At 38.2% G+C, this 19,656-nt stretch overlaps 2 protein-coding genes across 2 annotated transcripts; both read right to left on the bottom strand.

Moving 5' to 3' along the window:
* Positions 1-1,053: 1,053 nt before the first annotated feature.
* LOC149114973 (uncharacterized) lies at positions 1,054-4,599 on the bottom strand. Its single transcript, XM_089284625.1, has 2 exons — positions 4,178-4,599; positions 1,054-2,971 (listed from the first exon to the last, which is right to left on the bottom strand). Exons 1-2 carry the CDS (start codon positions 4,474-4,476, stop codon positions 2,302-2,304), a joined length of 969 nt encoding a protein of 322 aa, XP_089140751.1. The 5' UTR covers positions 4,477-4,599; the 3' UTR covers positions 1,054-2,301.
* A 955-nt stretch (positions 4,600-5,554) lies between these two features.
* On the bottom strand, positions 5,555-19,232 carry LOC149114972 (uncharacterized). Its single transcript, XM_089284628.1, has 5 exons — positions 19,020-19,232; positions 15,815-15,920; positions 10,770-10,903; positions 8,301-8,400; positions 5,555-6,090 (listed from the first exon to the last, which is right to left on the bottom strand). Exons 1-5 carry the CDS (start codon positions 19,184-19,186, stop codon positions 6,025-6,027), a joined length of 573 nt encoding a protein of 190 aa, XP_089140754.1. The 5' UTR covers positions 19,187-19,232; the 3' UTR covers positions 5,555-6,024.
* Positions 19,233-19,656: the final 424 nt, after the last annotated feature.

The following is a 19,656-nucleotide window of genomic DNA, read 5'->3' as shown; positions in this document are numbered from 1 at the left end:
TTACAACAATGCATAGGCGTTTATTTAGGGCCGCTCTCAGAGGGTATCGAGGATGCTTCAAGGAAAATTGTGGTGTTCTACGTGTATGTGACTATTGGTTTTCTTCGCATCGATTTATTAACCAGTTCTAAAACGTGTGATTCGTTATTTTGAAATAACGAAAATGAATCGTCTCTGGATTACACGGAAATTTTGTATCGTTTCTAAGCTTATATCTGCGAATTAAGAATTCGTCTTGCCAGCGGTGCTGGCTGCGTTGAGACTAATCCAGGCCCAATTGTGATTGATTTTGATGTCAGTTAAACTATTTCTGCTCCTTACTCACAGGGAAGCGCTGTGTAGCAAAGTCGCTAATTTCCATTGTTAATCAACACAAAAGACTGATTTCCAGCGTTTCTGATTTGGCTCAGATCTTACACAAAGAGGATTCGTTACAGTTTGCTGTCAAAATGCACTCGGCAACTGTTTTTGCTTCTGCGTGATTTACCAGAGAACGTGTCCGTATTAATTTAACCCTTTACCCCCTAAGAGTGCATATTGGCACACAAGGTCATACCTTTGTGAATATTTGATAGATTTCTATGAATTTTTGCCATGAAAATTGTCTTGTGAAGGTCTGCTCATTGAAGTCATAAAATTTTGACCCCCTCCCATCCAAGACATGGTTGACCACCCCCAGAAGGTTTCGGGATGCAAATGGAATGAAAGACTTGTTTCATATCAAGCTATGCACTAAGAACTGCTAAATAACCTATAGTTTAGGGGTATACCTAATATAGTAGAAGACTGATACATTTTTGAAGGCGTTAATTTTCCCATTTTAAAGCAATTTCTCTCAAAATGTCTACCTCCTTCGTAGCTGCTGATGTCAATTCTTAAATAAGCTGATTAGTGGCTTTCAAATGACATATTGTACACAGGCAGAGTGTCTTTATTTGCCGAGTTGGGAAAAACTGCCGTTCGCCTTAGGGGGTAAAGGGTTAACACTAATCTTAGTTCGCATTTCAGTGAACGTTTGGCAAGCAATTTCAAAGCTCACTTGATGTAAAAGAATTATTGCTAATTTTCATACTTCCATTTATTCTGCTTTTAGGACACTGAAATAATGGTCACATCTTATTGGTCTAGCTTACTTCACATTTTCAGCAAGACAGACTTGTCAGTGTAAACCAGTATAATTATTTGGGTAGATATGGTTTCACAAGACTGTACATAATGACCACAATAGCAGAAATCATTCCATATTTATACTATATGAGTCAACAAATTATATTTATATATGTATTGTTCGTGTTTCAAATAAAATGTCGACGGATCACTACAAAACGTATCACTCTATTAATAAGGTATAGTAATAGGCATGTATTGCATGTCTAACCATGTACGCATTGCATACCTGTTTTTAAACAATGGTTAATTATTAATTCCTGAGATTTCTGTTAACCGCAAAGAAAATAAGCTAACCGTTAGATGGATAGACACCTTTTTTAAAAGTAAAAATCTAAAGGTAAAGTTTCAGGGTAGTCCCTTCACGGAGCTTACAAAGCATCTCTGCTATCAATAGAAGCCCTGAAGCTATTACCTAACACAGAATTTACAATAATAGGATATATACAAAAACATAAATATAGGAAAGTACATTACAACAAATATCAAAAGCCTATAACAACCATGTAACATCTTCAAATTTATGTACATTTACAGTATTTATTAAAAACCGTACTTCCATGATAATAAAAAGAAAAGATCTCCTGACTGTTTCCATTCTTATTGCAGGCAGATGTAAAAGATTGCTCTGCCTGGTTGAGCGAGTGCAAATGTATTTATTGAAAACAAAATAGTTATCAAAATATTGAGGACACGACTATCTATGCATTTCCTCACAAGCTTAAGGATATGTTCATCGCGCCTGGTCCTAAGACTAGGCCACTTTAAAGCTTCCATAGCGGTGTCACTACTAGATGTCTTTATTACTATTCTTCCTAATCGCTTCTGCAGAGCTTCTAAAGTTCCGTTGTTTACTTTCCCGCAACACGCCCAGGCCCCAGCACAATACTCTAATATCGGTCTAATCATTGAAATATAAATGGCATTAGCACTATGAGACTATGTAAAGTGATGCAGCGGCGCGCAAGGCCTAGCATACCGACCCGCCTACCAGCCTTAGAAACAATAGCTTTAACATGTTCATTCCAGCTGAGATGTCCATCGAGGAAATTAACCGTGAAAGCCACCACCCCAATGAAGCCTTCCTATAAACTAGAAAAGGCTATCTGATAGCATCAGCGAAAACAGGTTCTTTTAATTTAGGCAGTTGGGATAGCCACCAAAACCTTCTTTGCAACTCAGGTCATAAAGAAATGGTAGCAGGCAACTTATTGAAAATGCACGGTGCCGACAACACTTGTCGTGTTCAAGGCATAGCTTGTTATAACAGCAGTCCCCACAAACAAAGGACCAACATGTACATCCGGGTCCACACATGCCTAAACACTCGTCATCATGAGGATTAGACCTTAAATCGACGCAATAATCGCTCCGTTTACTTCGAAAAATGTTTCTTTTCTCTCGTGAGGAAATGCTTCGAACGTCCTTTGATTTCATCGAGCCATCATCCTCTTTGTTTTTGGTGTACCCGACAATTTTCTTACTCCAGCGAATTCTAGAAGCAGCGGTTTCTTTGTGACCGTTCTCTGGTAGTAGCGTCATGCAAAGCACGTGGAATCGCATCTGGATCGAGTGACTTCTTGCGTATTCTTTCAAGGCAGTCGACAGGGCATGTAACAAAGTGATCTCCCTGGTCCTGTGTAGTCGGCTCAGCGCTGAATGCCATTTAGCAGCAAAATCGTCCTGAGTTGCGATGTTAGGATTGTGCTCCGAGTCATACATCTTCTTCCAGTTGAGATTATGCAGGGTGCTGTGTTTCCTTGTTAGATCTCGAAGATGCATCGGAACTTTAGAAGATCTGTAACTGTTAACACAAACAAGTCAACAACTTATCCACTTCGTTCCAAGCCCGGGTTCCAACAGTTCTCTATGGGAAGACCTTAGTTAACAAGAACCAGAACCAGATTATACCTGCACTAATTTATTTTTACATGAAGATCATTCCACACTTAGTTTTTTTATATATTTCAAATGAGGAAAAATAATCTCTCTTTTTTTCGCAGACATTTGAAGACGAACTGAAACCGAACCCGGGAAATTCGTCTCAGGATGCATTCACTTGCCACTACACTATCCGAGCGTTGGCTGCCAAGAACGCGAAGTTTTTTTTAGCTATACATAATGTCGCGCAAACGACAAAATGAAAGCTAACCGCGAGCAAACTCGAGTTAAGCTAATTAACCGCAAACCAGAGACGACAATTAAGGTTCAGGTCCTTCTTAGGTAAAGTTTTCCTCTTCTCTGGTGTTGAAAATATATTTGTCACCATCTTGGACGTAAACTGGGAATAGACAGTCCTCATAAATGGTCGGGGATACTCGTCGGAAAATGTGAATTAAACCCCTAAAGGAGACTAACCTGGCCGCAGCTCAAGCTTAATGTTACCCCTAAAATTAACCACTTTAAATCGGACATAATAGCGGTTTTTAATCATTTCTTGAATAGTACGTTTCATCCTGAACAGCCAAAGTGAGACTGAAATCCATGATTTACATCCCTAAGCGAGACTACAAGCATCGTCGACTGTTCTGGTTGTGTTTAATGCAGCAAAGCAAGCAAACGTAAAACGAAGAAACCACGCGGAATAAAAGGTACACAGCTCAGGCTGTGTTCAGTATACGGTTCTCTCGAGCACGAGGTCGATGTTTGTATTTCATGCACGGGTAATGAAATGCCACTCACGGTCCGATCAATTAGAACCTAGGTTACAATGACTAATACAAAACCGACCTTTTCACGTGCGAGTTAACCCCTCAGGGCATAAATAATGATAAATCCAAGATTATTATCATTGGTTTCACTTTCGTACCGAACGCTGAGGCATGCAATTTTCGGTTTATTGACCTTTCAATAAAATAACTATGAAAAAACATCGACAGCCGGGTGTTGGAATATTTTTTCAGTCAGGCCTATAAAATACCGAAGAGAGTTTATCGTGGCTTATCTGCGCCTATGTTTAACATTATAAAATGTCGAGGAATAATATTCTGAAACACGTTCCGAGACTTACCCAACAAAAGCATCATCCAGTATTTGAACAAGAAACATCTCACGTGGAAGATCGCTTAAATGGACAAGCGTTCTGTTGTCGCCACTGCTCAACTCTATAAATCTGGCTTGTATGTCAAAACACAAAGCCAGGCTTTCGTTTTGACGATAGCATCCTTGAATATTCTCAGATGAATGTTCTTTGAAAACCAACGGGGCGCTTCTAAGAACGGTGTCCGAGTTAATACTTCCGTTTACCAGAACGTGGAACGCCAAGGCAGTAAATAACCCGAGTAATGCGTTAGTGTTGAACGAAATCATAGCCGATGCGGTTAGTACTGGAACTATAACAAAGCTTGTTTGGAATGGGAGAGAAAGAAGCGAGATATCGCGAATGAATATGCCTACGACAGTACCGATTGTTGTCCAAAGGCCATGCAAGTGTTTAGCGTTAGCGGAACTAAACTGAAGTAACGGATTGCTAGAAAAGGGAAATTCCCGGCCATACCAAAATTAGTCTTTTATTGTCAGCAACTTTGAAGTTTGCAACCAAGGGGTTCAAAATTTTGTCGGCTCGTTTGAAAAATGTTTTCCACAGGCCCTGTACTGGAGGTTGCCCTCCGAAGGGGGGAGTGGAGGTGAAGGGTGCAGATAAAATAAGGACTGTCCTAATTTACTAGTGACGTAAGGTGAATACCTGTCATTGCTTCTTCACGATTTGACAGAACACCTCACTACAACCTTAGGCTGCCAAGTGGACGTTAACAAAGTTCATAATATTGCCTTTAAATTTTGCATAATCTATATCCCCACATTCATACTCGTCTGTCAAGAAATTCACCCACGAAGTCTCTATTGACGGGTGAATTTAGCTTCTTTTGTGAGATTTAAGAGACTTGCAAAACTTTGATTGATAAATGTTCATACGCCTCTTGTGATTGTCCGGAGGTTATGTAAATATCCGGCAAAAGCGAAAGTTGACTGTATTCACTATTGTGTAAAACGGGAAATTCCCGCTATACTTGACTAGATTTTGCAACATGCCGAAATGATTCGATTTAGCGCCATCCTTCTAATCTAATCGTACTGTTCGATGGCATACCAGGCTCGTTTGGTCTCGCCATGGGTATTTCAGCTCGACAACGTCTCTCCAAAAGACGAATCATGGCTTGACCAAACTCGTCTGATATGCCGCTGAAGCGTACCAAAAGGTACGATTAGATATAAATACGTGCCCTTTTTCAATTCCAACACGACATCTCGGTCCTACTTGGTGCGACCAAAGAAAGCTGTCTACCCGACTAAACAAGATGGCGTGGTCTGCTTGGTCAACAATCCAACAATATTTCTAAATTCATAAAAAAACGAATTTAAATATAATGACACTTCGACCACTCAGTTGTGTAAAAAAGTGCACGGTCTTTATTGTCTATTTAATCAAAATCTATTTTCCATCTTAATACAGGACTAGGTTAATCTAGTGGGCCACAAACTAAAACCAACCAGCCAGATCACTTTATCGCCGGTCCAGTACTTTGCAAGTATTGGACTTGGCAAAGTGCTCGCAGTGTAATAAACCTATTATTACTCTTATACTGTAACTAAGCTAGCTCGGGACTAAACAGGGGATTATCGACTCAGTCTTTTCTGTACAGACCTCGCTGAGCTGGGTCCTTCCGTATTGTTGACGTCAACCTGATATTCTCCCAGTGACGTCCATCACGCCTGGTTTGAACGATACATTAATCTTCCTTTCAACAAACTTTTATATCAACCACACTAACCGCTAGCCTGATAATAAAATCTACTTTACTTTTTTGAAAACGTTAAAAAGACAGCAAAGTGAAGCACTTCTGGGACTGGGCACTATTAGAACAAAATGTCAAAACTGTCACCTCCAATGGCACAGGCGAACGTTGACGTAAAATTTGCACTCTGAAAGAGAAATATATTTTGGAATTAAAGGATCAAACAGGTGCAATTTGATACGTTAAAATCTTAACTTGATACCAAGGATCAGGCCATAGATTGGGCTCGGTAACATGTAAAAATTAATGGACCGACATTTTCCCATCAATTCGCGCCAACCGAGAAGAATGGTTCTAACTATTTTCTACTTCTTTCCTCAATCCCCAACCAAGTGATAATCTGAAGAGAAGTAGGGCAAGGAGTCGGTTTGTCAAACTGGTCCGATGAGTCAAAGGCGGCCTCCTTCAAAGTTGGTCGTTTTTGCTCCAACATTTGCCGGTTAGACCGAACCGTCTCAATAGATTTCAACCGAAGTTTCTGGAATTTTTGGCAAAATCCAGTAGAAGAACCTCTAGTGTCCGTTGTACGTATCAAAGCGTTTTCATCAAAAATAAATGGGCAATGCGATGGGACCGAAGGAACTGTAGGTAATAGATAGGTCATGAGAGGTGTTTGCCTTCGAGGTGTCCGTAACTGTACTTTAGTTTTTTGATGTCGCCAATTCACCAGAGATACTGGTTCCCCTTAGAACGAACTCTGAGATTGCTGCTAAATTATTGGGAGGGAACTAAAATGGACAAACAATAGTATAATGCCTACACTGCGGTTTTGGTTTACTTTTCTTCATTTTCTGCGATTGATTTTACACCCAAGTCCCGGGTTTTTCAAAATTTAAAAACTTCGTAGAATTATACACCACTTTATCACATATGCAGCAATGTAATATACGGAGAGAATGCTCTTGGTCTTGGAAAAAGACTGTAGGTCAACGGACTCTTAAAACTGCCAGGATTACGACGAACGTTCTACAACCCTGTTCGTGTTATGGATATCTCACTGGATGGACAGCTCCACTTGTTGAAAGAATCGTAGACCAAGTTTAAAAATAAATAAATGCAGCAAAACTCGAAACGGAAATCAGAAACGATCAAGGTCTCCAAAATAATGAACAACAGCCAGACGCAGCGTAACAAACTGAATGGCTAAAGTTATGATGTGGCCAAAATCTGCTTTCACTTTCTGAACGAGTTTGTGTTGAGTTTTAGAACTTCCCGCGAATTCTATACTGCATTCAATGCTTCGCTGATAAACTTTTGTACATTACGCAGTTAACAGTGATATATTGGGCAGTTTTCTGCCCATTATTTCTCCCATTTCCTCGGGAGGAAAGTTACCAAACCCAACCCAAGGGTAAAAATGATTACAATGGCGAATAACCAGGATTCTAAAATCAGAAAACAGAAAGCTAGAAATGCATTATCCGAAGTTGAGAATAAATAAAAATTGTAACATGTCTTCCTTAGTGTGGATACAACATTGTAGGGAAGGAAAGAGAGGGGATTCCAGACAATCATTGTTAGCAAAATGTAGGTATTTACATATATTGCAGTTCCCTTTCCTGGTAGTGTCTCCTCAGGCAGAGGTTGAAAGTCAGCTAGTTAGCTCATTAATGTTAAGGTATATACAGGAAAGTGACGGTGCCGAACGCACTCATGATCTTTGATTACTACTAGTTTTAAGAATACAGACGGATATATTTAAAGTCAAATATGGGCTGTTGCGTTAATTATCCTTCAAATATCTCGCCGGATCTGAAAATTGGGGAATATCACTCAGATATTCCACAGTTTTAGTTGGGGCATGTTCAGTCGCGGGACGCATTTAGACCAATGAAATGCGAGCAAAACTACCTGTATTTGGAATTCAAAAATCGGAAAGCTAAAAGTACATTATCAGAAGTTCAGAGAGAATTAAATTTTAAAAAGTGTAAATATATAAAACAAGTCTTTTAAGGTGTGGAACACACCATTTTAGGGGAAAAAGGGGCAAGGAATGTTCGCGACATTATTAGCAATGTATAGATATCTACATATACTGGGGATCCTGATTCATCTCACTCCTTAAATTTCGAAAAAGTTCCTATTTCTGATGTTGCTTTCATACTCATTATTTCTCCCATTTCCTCGAGAGGAAAGTTACCAAATCCAACCCATGGGTAAAAATGATTACACTGGCTAATAACCGGGATTCTGAAATGAGAAAACAGAAAGCTAGAAATGCGTTATCCGAAGTTGAGAATAAATAAAAAGACCTAGGTCTTCCTTGGTGTGGATACAACATTGTAGGGAGGGGAGAGAGGGGATTCCAGACATTGTTAGCAAAATGTAGATATTTACATATATTGAAGTTCCTGGTTCTGGTTTTGACTCCTTAAAGGGCGAAAAAGATCCTTTTCCTGATCCCCCTGGATCACACTTTAAAGTTATCTTTGTACTCCTGTGTAAGAAACAAACATACAAGTACATACATTAGCTTGTAACAGAAAAACATGAAACTGGTAGAATGAGGAGAAAGAGAACAAAACAGCTTTAGCAACAGTTGGCATAACTAATTTCTTAATAAAAGTCAACAACTTGAGCCCTTTCACCTTTATATCAATGCGAGTGGAGTCATCTTTTCAGCACAAGTGCTGACTGGGAAAAAAAAGCAAGATTAACATCACGTGATGTTTTTTGGAAGATGCTATCATGGAAAACAAACAAGGCAACAGAAGAGGGTGGTAGTTGTGGTGTCAATCAGAGTTTAAATGCCCCAGTAAAACTTTGATCAACATTGGAGAGTCAAATGGCAGGCTTTATTAGCCAACAGAAGTCATATGATGTGCTCCATATCACTAGTCTAGAGCCTGCTTACATGTGTCTTTCCTCATTCTTCCATTTGTGAAAACGAGGAGAGGTCAGCGGTTCCGAGTCAACATTTAAACCTTTAAAAATCGTGCTTTTTAAGTGCACTGCTGGGCAAGGGACATTTTTTATTGAACAGTTTTGTTAAGGAATAGTTTTGATTGTGCTCTAAAGTTATGCGAATCTGATCTTGCTTTTAAAAGAAATTAAGAAATAAACTATTACGTGAATTTTTATCTTCTTAGTAAAAGTGGTTAACTTTTTGTAATTTTTATTTCATTTTATTGTAATTTGCCTGCATTTTATTCATGATTTCGTTGTTATTTTTTACACGTTACATCATCATGGTTACTGTAACTTTAGATAATCAACAATGTAAAGCCCCATTGGGGAGTGTTAACATTTGTTTTTGTAAATGTAACTCAGTACCACACACCACATCCTTACCCCCCCCCCCCCTCCCCTCCCCTAATAATTTAAAGTTTTTCTGTGCAGCCTCAAGATTAACTTTAATTTGTTCTTGGAAAACTCTTTGTACTGCCTTTGACCCTTTGAAAGGAACGAGCTGCTTGGTATACATCTCACAGTTTCACAGTTCTGACAAGATCGACGGAAAAGGACTGATTTCCCTCACCAAATTGGACCATTGATCCAGAAATCAAATCACCACATATGGGCAGAAGAGTGAATCTAAACAGACCTAGTACTCAAGCAAACGATTGTCAAAAACTTCAATGATCTCAGTATAAATTACACCAAACCAAAGTATAGTGCTTTCATGCATTCTGGTGCAGGTTGGCTACTTGACCTTGGAATAGTGTGTGCTACACAAGAGCTGTAAGCAAAATGGTTTCTTGGTTCCCAGTGGTTAGCATAACAGAAGAAGAATTCAGAAATTTCAGCAGTCTGTGAAGCAGCTGTCCCTACTAACACAAATAAAACTGGAAAATTCAGCTTGGTGGTATTTTCAAGTACAGGTTTATTATTCTGAGCTGAAAGGTAATCCGCAAAAACCGACAAAATGTAATTACAACTTCAACAAGCAGCTTTTAAAGCCTAATAGGTTACAGGGCCAGATTAGTGAAATTAAGACAGCATGGTTTCAACTCCAGAAGACTACAGAACTAAGACTTCAAATGTTTTAGAAAACACTTAATGGCAGCTTTTGTACACGAAAGAGTCCCTTACAATACATGTACACATGTAGTTCACTTCATTGTGAATTTTACAGGTAGCAACTCCCAATGAAAATTGTGAAGACTTTAAACGGAACTAATCTTTTCGACAGACCATTACTGTAATTGTACAGCACTTTATTGGCTCCATTGGTGATCATCACCTGAACTAATAAAGTATTACAACTTCTTGTACCTTTTTGGTGCACTTAATTAGCATCATATCAGGCAAGTTTAGTTTAGTCATGGCTTGTATTTTGGCAAGATATATTCCAGCCAAAATACCTATTGCGAGACTAAACAAGCCCGTCATGCCACTGAAGCATACCTAAAAATTACAATTAGATAATTATTCCACTATTTGTACCATTTTGGTGTGGTTAATAGCCCATTTCTGAGTTGCCTTTGGCCTCTATATCAAAAACGAATCTACCTGCGAAACCATTCATATGAAAATGTGTTTGACCTACAGGTTCATTTTCATGCAAATCAAACTCATTTTCATATGAAAGCTTTTGCACAAAGACTTGTTTTGAAACAGAGAAAAAAGGAAACTCAGGAATGGCCTATTGTAGCATGCCAGGCAAGTTTAGTTTATCCATGGTTTGTATTTTAAATACCTATCACGAGACTTAAAAAGCATGTCATGCCGCTGAAGCATAAAGTACCTAAAAAGGTTCAATCAGATAATTTCCCATACCCAAAATTGACCAAAATTCCACAGATATTTTTACAGTGATTATGCCATTAAAATACACCAATTGAAAATAACACAACAATTGAATACCTTTTTCCTTCAGATGGACCGGAACCACTTGTTATATCTCCATATGTTACAACAACACTGCCTGCACTGTCCACACTAAAACTGGTGTCATCTGTTCCGGCAGGGAAACATTCCCCATTACCAAGTTGGGCAACCTACAGAGAGGTACAAAATATCTTCCAAAAGCTATACATCATTCACATCAAATTAACATGCATAACTCAACCAAGCTATACACAAATTTATGAAAATCAGTCTGTGAAAACAAAAGCAGTTGAATTGTAAGCTCCTATTTGTGGTTTCCTTCGTTGTTGCAGACAATATGGTTGTGCAGCTAACTCTCATGTCAATTGGACTTAGGGAAAATAAAAAAAACATGCATTCTAGAGTTCTAGGTTACAGAAAATCAAAAATTGAGATGCAATCAGTCCTTCCCAGAACCCCGTCACATGACAAGATTCCACAAGGTATGAAGGGAGCTGAATGAAGAGTACTACTAGCTACGTGTTTCATTATTATAACTATTTTTGAGTTATTTTTTTGTAAGAAAAATACCTCTTAGTCGGCATGTCGGGTATGTTATGGACGGGTCAATGGGTGAGTGAGTGAGTGAGAGATGTATGTATGTCACACCAATCAGATTGGATCTACTATAAACAGCCAATCAAATTTCTTGTTGTAAAGGTAAATGGTATGTGAGAAGATTTGATCCCGATAGAGTTCAGAACAGCCATATTTATTCTTCTATAAAAGAGGAGGAAGTATTCATATATCGGGTTTACTTCGACATTTTCTGTGGGTTAGGCTGAGGATTTTAGTTAAATGAACGAGATGAGCCATGAGGTTTGAAACGATTCGTGAGTTAGTAGTATGCAAATGCAACGAGATATTTTTATTTTTAGTTCCAAAGGTAACTTGATACTTTTGTTTTTCACAAGGAGTAAATTCAATTAGAGGTCACGAATCGTCATGTCTAGTTCTTAGGACATGTTTTAGAGAGGACGAGACTTTAGATTTGAAACAGTTCTAACATTTACAATAGTAAGTGCGGGTAACAATTGTTTTGTTCTTGTTGCATGCAAATATAACAAGACTTTTTTGTTTTTAGTTACAAAGTGTAATTTGACACTCTTGTTTTTCACAAGGGAGTAAATTCAATTAGAGTAGACGAATTGTCACCACTCTTTCCCACAAGATGTTTGCTATTTTTAGTAACAAATGGTAACTTAACACTTTTGTTTTTTATATGGGAGTAAATGCAATTAGAGCTGACAAGTTATCGGACATTGTTTCCAGGATATTAAACAAAAAAGAAGCTTTCGTTTCTGGAAGGTTCTTATGTCTCTGCAGTAGCAGTTTAATAGTTCTATTTGATGACATTCATTTCAGTCTGATATTTTTAAAGCTAAAAAGTATGAAACTGTTCAAATGTTCTTTGAAGACTGCGTGGCACCAAGTTAAAGTTCAATTTAATTAAATCAGACTTTCAACGTGTCAGAGGTTTTTTCTCATTCTTTCTATTTTCGGTGAAGTTGTGTTGTGTTGTGTAAAAAGGTAAACTTACGACTCATATAAAATGCGAAAAGGTCTGTAAATTAACTTGAGTATTTTTGAGCAAAAATTCCTCTTGGGGGTTGGAAGGGTTATGTGATCGGTGAGTGGGGGAGTTATGCATGTGCGCATGTCAAACCAATCACAGTGCGGGTTGTGTCAAAGAACGAATCAAATTGCCTGTTAGAAAATAAGATGGTGTCTACATTAATCTGGAGACGTATCAGATTACTGTAGTTTGTTCAGTCAAACATTTTATGGCATACTATTTAGCTATCTTACCATGACCGATGTAACATCGCAACCAAAAAAACTTGTCAAATTAACCAAATCATTACTGTACCATGAATGCTTCTATCTCCAACACTTCACACAAAAAAATAACTCTTGCACGCCTTGTGTGCCTATGTTTCTCGTTTTAATTTGTCACAACCCACTCCCCATCCCTTCCCGTTTTCAATTATAGGGTGTTAGCTTAATCTATACTTGAATGCACATGTCTGAATTTTAGTTTGTGCAGTGACTCTGAGAAAGAGCTGATTGATTAGCTTTCTATTACTGCTGTCCAAAAGAAATCTGCCCAAGGACGTCACTAGTCCAGTGCAAACTTGTCTAACCATTTGCTAGTAAGCATCATCCATTATCTTACATGAAACTGCCCAGAGATGTTACAGGTCACCATTAAGCCTCATAATTAGGCCCTTTGCATTGTGGCAATAATGTTATGCTTGCTTTAGACAGCAAAGAGCTTTAGCCCCACAATTAGGGCTTAGAAGTGCAATTGAACAGACATTTTCTAGCTACTGTTAGCGATATTTAGCCTGAATTTTGATGTGGCTAAAGATTGTTGTAGTTTTGGGAAGGGTAGTTTCCTGTTCGATGAAATTCAAGTACAACCAGGACATTGTTATTTGCAAGCAACACATGGTCATGGTCATGGCAAGGAAATCATTTGAAGCACTGAGGTGAGTAGACACTGAGCATTACCTCAGTGCTGTCATTAAGGGCTATAACTGATGCAACAGGTGAAATTGCCTGTTGTTGATAGAATTCAACCACAAAGTAACAAGTTTGCTACGGGTGTGGAGAATGAGGCTACAGGTGACTCAAAACTTAATGACGGCCTGTTTCCTTGTTTTTGGTATCAATTTTAGGTGCTCTCGGCTTAGCTAACAGTCAGAGTTGTCTGTGATTCTCTTGTGCAAAAAAATATGATGTGTGCTCTTCTGGTCGATAATTTACCTAAACAACATGCAGACTTTTCCCTTAAACTCAGATTTATGGCCTAGTTTCCTTAAGATTAATAGATTTTTGATGAAGGAAGCTCTTATTCAGTCCATTTATGACAATGCAGGCTTTTAGAAAGCTGTAGATCAGCTCTCTGCCGGGGTCTTGATACGCGACTTTGTGTCATTGATTTAGACTCACATTTCACATCGTAAACACCATTAATTAAATTGTACAATTTATGATTCAACAAAAAGCTGGCGAATTTAGTCTTTCTGGCCTCAAAAGGCATACAGGAGAGTACTTCCTCTTATTTGAGCTAGTGGAAATTTAAAGCTAACTCTAGGATAGAATAGTATAAGATAGTCAGTGACATGTCAAATTCTGTGGCTATGTTTTTTGCAAATACAGACAGATAAACATGTATGTTTTGAAGAAATCGATAGTCAATAAAAACAACATCAATCAACATCAATCGGTGGCCAATTTATAAGGGACAGTTTTGTGACAGCACTTACAGTGCTGTAGTTAACCATTTTCATAAGATGAAAAGAAAAGAATAAATTCGGACAGATCTACGCTTCTAAACAAAAGATCTGAACTTATAACTTATAATCGGGACACGAGGACATAACCAAGCTTACTGAAATTCTCAAAAAGAACCTTTTCCCTGCCCATTTAATTGAAAAAGTGGTTAATTGTTACATCACTGCAATCCATAGCAATCACTGTCCCTGGGGCTACCCCCTTACCACCTCGCCCACGTTTTACTTTAAGCTGCTGTACATAGGCCATTTTTCTGTCATCACTCAGAAGAAGATTCGACACTTAATCAAGCGCTACTGTAATGATTTAGACATCAAATTAGTTTTTTCTTCCTTTAAGATAGGTAACCTTTTTGGTGTGAAAGACCCTATACCCAGCGGGCTTCGTTCACGTGTGGTTTATAAGTTTACATGTGCGCACTGTAATGCCTGTTATGTCAGCAAAACCACCCAACATTTTTCCACACGTGTACGTGAGCACTTAGCCATTGATAAGGCCTCTCACATTTTCAAACATCTTCAGAATTCTGAACGTTGTCGCTCATTGTGTTCAATAGACTGCTTCCATATTTTAGATCACGCCACTACCAGCTTTCAACTCAAGATAAAGGAGGCCATCCATATTCAAAAAGAAATACCTTACCTCAATCAGCAATTACACAACGTAAATTTAAAATTATCCTTTTAATTCGCACCTTTTCATGTTCTTTTGTTACTATTTGTCTTAATCAGCATTTTTGTCTACTTATTATTCAACTTGCTTTGTAATCATTCCACTGAAGATGACAGAAGTTCTGTCGAAACATGTCTTGTAAACTTAAAAAATTGGTCGTTTTCCTTAAAATATATATTAAACAATTATTGGATGAGGTTTGTGTGATATCCAGAATAACCAAGGTCGAGGTAAGGGTTATCAGCCTCAGCCTTCAGCTTCGGCTGATAACCCTTACCGAGACCTTGATTATTCTAGATATCACACAAACTGAATAATTGTTTTATTATACATTGAACCAAAAAAAAAATGGAAGTCATGTATTTGCTTCCTCGCTGATGGCAAGCAACACAAAGCGTGCGAACATGACATGATTACCCGTGACCTTAAGTGTCCTTGACATGATTATTGTATAATCTGCAGAGATGACGTCACAGGCACTGATTTCAAAAATTCACTGTACACTTTTTGCCATTCAGAAAAGAGATAGTGAGTTCAATGTATAATAATAAATATGTATTGACTTCGGATCATCAATTTTCATTGACTGGTGACGAGAGGGTAAAAAATGAGAATAGCTGACTTCACACATTGCCAAGTGCACCACTTGTCTATTTCTTGATGAGATACACCACAAATCCCTGCACAATGGCTCAGAAAGATAGAGTGACCAGAGAAAAATCAGCTGACAGAGGTTTACAGAATGGTGTGATCATACATGCAAAACTACATCGTTCAAAGTTCCAAAGTGTTATTCCAGAAAATATTCATACGACCTTCCCTTCCCCACTCCAAAAAAAACTATCTGCAGTAGGTGAGCTTGGTTTAATCTATCTTTCAAGTATATTATCTACAGTGTTTGATAGTTGTTAATATTGAATCATCTTGTAGAAATAACAATTATAAATATTATTATAACAGAGACACATGATACAAAGTATGTGTAAACCATGTAGGTGACCCTTTAACAATGACAAAAAAAGAACATTGCCCAGCACTTCATCATTGCTGGAAATTAATATTAAACGCACCAGTACATGGTCTTGAGTACACAGGAACTTCTTCAAGTTGAAGGGAGTACATGGGCTCCAGTCAAATGTCTGTGTAGAACCACCACCACTTTTCAGGTCAGTAAAACTATCAATGAAAAAAAAAGGAAAGCTTTTAACTGCTTGGAACTAGCTTAACGAGTCTTGCATTCAGTTTCACTCTGCTTTGAGATTGAATGGACATTACAATTTATATCTTTTAAAAAATAACAGATAGTCATGTCCATTGCTGTGTAGATAGATAGATAGATAGATAGATAGATAGATAGATAGATAGATAGATAGATAGATAGATAGATAGATAACCTTTATTTTAAAACAATGAGTATTAAAGCTACATGAGCTTGTGGGGTCGTTTGCAATTAACTAATCGCTAAGTAACTAAAAACTAAAAACTAGGGGTATTTACAGAAAAAACGTTTGAACTTAAGTCAGCGATATATTCAATAAGAGATTGTTAGCATAAGTTTTTAGGTATATACAAAGTCATCTTTTTTAAAATTACAAGTGGATGCAGACATTAACTTAAAGCTGAATTCATTAAAATTAACTAGAGATTTAAGCTTTAGCCTGAGGTCACAATATGGAACATTTTTTGTCAGGGCAGTACAGTTGTTGGTCACTGCATTCCACCGGACTGAGCCTCTGAACGCGACAGAGTGTTTCATGTAATGCGTGTTGAAGCGGGGAACAATTAAAGAAGCGCAGGTCCGGGTTGAATAATTTGTGGCCCGTTTTTTAGAAATCAGATCGATTAATGTGACAGGTAACCTATCGTGAAAAGCTTTATGAAAACAGATAAAAATGGCTGATTTATAATAAATAGACAGAGTGGGCCATTGGGCCCGTTGTAGGACATCAACAGAAGCCATGTCTTTCGGCAAGTTAAAAATAAGCCTCGCAGCCCTGCAGTGAAGTCTTTCCAGGGACTAAAATAAGTCGGAGTTGCAGCAAGATCCCCATAGTATAAGACCATAGGTCACTGAGGGCAAAATGACCTTAAAATAGAGATCCTGACGAACGTTCCTAGGGAGAAATCTCGAGTTCTTAAGTAATCCTAGTTTTTTAGCAAATGATTTTTTGAGTTCCAGCATATGCGGAGTCCAGGTCAGTTTCTCATCAACAGTCATTCCCAGTAATCGTGATTTCGATACCCATTCAATTGTAGAGTTTCCAATGAAGATCGGGGGAATATTAGCCGCGAGATTTCTTCTAGAGATTAGCATGGCCTCACTTTTACTTGGGTGGGGTGTTAATCTGTTAATGAGGCACCACTCATTTAATTCACGGAGGGCAGAATTTAACTGGGCAATACTTTTTTCTGCCGTGTCACTCACGCAGTAAACCATTGTGTAAACACAACAAAGACAACACAGCCTGCCTGATTATTTAGCACAGTCTTTCAAATTAAGCATTTGACAAATTGAAAACAACAGTGAATCTGAAATAGGTATCTTGGTGCAAGCACAAGTATGACTTTGCAAACACTCAACAGCTTCTCTGAACATCATAGCCACAGGAAAGCTCAGGTCACACATGATCTTAACACTTAATTTCGAAAATTGCTTCAGCGTTTGGATCAAAGTGGTCATTTCTATTCATTTTCTTATGAAATGAAGACGAGCAATGTCAGGTGATATTGCAATAAATGCCACTGTGTATAAATATAACATGTGATTTCAACACTGCAATCAGCTATCTAACAGGTTGCTTTTGAAACTTTTGGACTTGTTTTAGGGCACACACTATGCATTTCCTTAGGAAAATGCATAAAGGATTCATACATCCCCAAAGACTCCACACAGCACCTTTCAAAAAGAACATTTCAGTTTTTGTCAAATTTGAATTAATTAACAATTCTAATTTCCTGCTACACCATTAAAGGGTCTACAACTTAGCAGTTAATTACATAAATTGGATAAACTGGTAAAAATGAACAAGGATACTCGATATTTGCTAAAGCAGGAGGACTTAAACATCTGTTACATGTACATGCACTTTACAACTTAATGAGGATTTATTCATTTAATGATAATTAAAATCAGAGTAAGATTAATGCTACAATGCAGACTGCAATCTTAAGATGGGGAAGTACAAAGTAGCTAGATTGCAGTATAGGGATGCCATGAATCAAAGCTATGTTCTGGTCTTGCACTTAGCTTTTTATCAACCTGAAATCAACTGTCATTGTGAGTTTGTGAAGCTGACGTTTCAATGGATAAATAAACACATTCTTATGCAAATCATTTTTATCAAGCTTTTCTTGCATTCAGTTCCAACATCCTGCATGCGTTTATTGTGCCAGTAAGCCCATAGAAAGAGTGGTCTATGGACAAGATTTGTATTCTCGGTATTGGACTGGAACTAGCTTGCAACTGAGGCTAATGCAGGGAGCCTTTTCAAATGCAAATGACATTTATCGCTTTTTAATGATTTTCCCCCACATGAGCCTTGATTGCAAGCTCGTTGCAGTCCAATACCGGGAATATGAATATGGCCTATAGCTTTATTAGAATACTGAGAACTAATCTGCAATCGATAGCAATTTTTCAAGACACAAAGACAGTATTCAAAGTATTTATTCTTGGCCACATGGAAGACCAATTCCACAAGGGTGTCTAATGTTCCTGGGTTTTACTAGGGCTATACAAATGTCCAGCCACCAGGCAATAATAAAATTTTGAATGCCCCAGTCCCAGGATTAGTTGCACTGAGGGGAGAGGGGAAGAGGGATGCACACTACTGGAATTAACTGATGCATAATATCATAACGACAAAATTCAAAGTGAAACGGTGATCCTCAGTCAATTCATGGCTTACATTATACTGTTGCACAATTGAGGTCAAAGATTCTACATTGCAAATTATGTTGCCCACTCAATGAATTTTTTGGGCAAAACTGCTTCAGTGTTAAACCATAATGTAGATGTTATGAGACCTCAAGATGGACAAATGAGGGTGTTTCCTGTGAGGGGAGAGAAAAGTAAATGTTTTCTCGGTAGTGAACTGGAGCTAGCTGTACAAGCTTCCTATATTTCCATTTGAAGTACATGTGAACATGTAGCCTTTGAGCTGCTTGCAGGATTCATTTAAAAAGATTCTCCCAAATGAGCCTCCCTTGCAAGCTACTTGTGGTTCCAGCTGTAACGAGAAACGAAAGTTGCAGAATACTTTTAGTTAAGCTTACCTCGGTAAAGAAGCAGTTCCGTCCAATGGCTTTAAATCAATCTTCGTTCCATTCGATAGCTCACATGAACATACACTGATCTTTTTGCAGGTTTCTTCCGATGAAGAAAATGCTATTTTCAAAATTACTAATATGAAAAGCGCCCATTCTACTCTCTCAACAGCCATTTCCCCTGCACTAGAGAAGACTCGTGACAAGCTTTGGAAAGCTCAGGTGACAAACCGGAAGCAATTATTTTTTCCCAGTTTCCTTGTTCATCTCCGTGAGGAACGCCTGGAAAAAAGCGTCTCGTACCAGGTTCTTACGTACACACAAGAAATTTTTGGGACTGTTTAATTTATCCCGAGTTAAAACGAAAAGAAGACAAACAAATAATAGCAAGTCTTGTTAAGTTTGGTCTGATATAGGAGCCAGTAAATATCGGTGTTGTAAATGCACCGGCTATCGATGCCGAGATAATTATAGGCGACTTTTCATTGGACGTAAATATCTAAAGCATTTCCTCAAGGAATATACATGTGTGATTACCGTATTATCGTGAATTATCAGTTCATCTAATTAAGTTCAACTTCCTCGGATCTCTCAGAGTCTCGGGCCTTTCACCAGTCTTTCACCGCTTACACCGCTTACAGAGATC

This window comes from Orbicella faveolata, unplaced genomic scaffold (genome assembly GCF_042242905.1).
Source record: "Orbicella faveolata isolate gen_17 unplaced genomic scaffold, um_ofav_v1 contig_13, whole genome shotgun sequence".
Taxonomy (NCBI): Eukaryota; Metazoa; Cnidaria; class Anthozoa; order Scleractinia; family Merulinidae; genus Orbicella; species Orbicella faveolata.
This window is presented reverse-complemented; position numbering and strand designations above follow the sequence as displayed.

Bases quoted from the DNA above. Each gene is read 5' to 3' on its own strand.
- LOC149114972 (XM_089284628.1), bottom strand. From the start codon at position 19,186: ATGGCTGTTGAGAGAGTAGAATGGGCGCTTTTCATATTAGTAATTTTG. The intron at 10,904-15,814 runs GTGCGTTTAATA...ACCTCTCTGTAG, and splicing joins GTACTCAAGACCATGTACTG to GTTGCCCAACTTGGTAATGG. The intron at 6,091-8,300 runs GTAAATATCTAC...TTTCTCTTTCAG, and splicing joins AACCAGGAACTTCAATATAT to AGTGCAAATTTTACGTCAAC.
- LOC149114973 (XM_089284625.1), bottom strand. From the start codon at position 4,476: ATGATTTCGTTCAACACTAACGCATTACTCGGGTTATTTACTGCCTTG. The intron at 2,972-4,177 runs GTAAGTCTCGGA...TTGTGTTAACAG, and splicing joins CTGGATGATGCTTTTGTTGG to TTACAGATCTTCTAAAGTTC.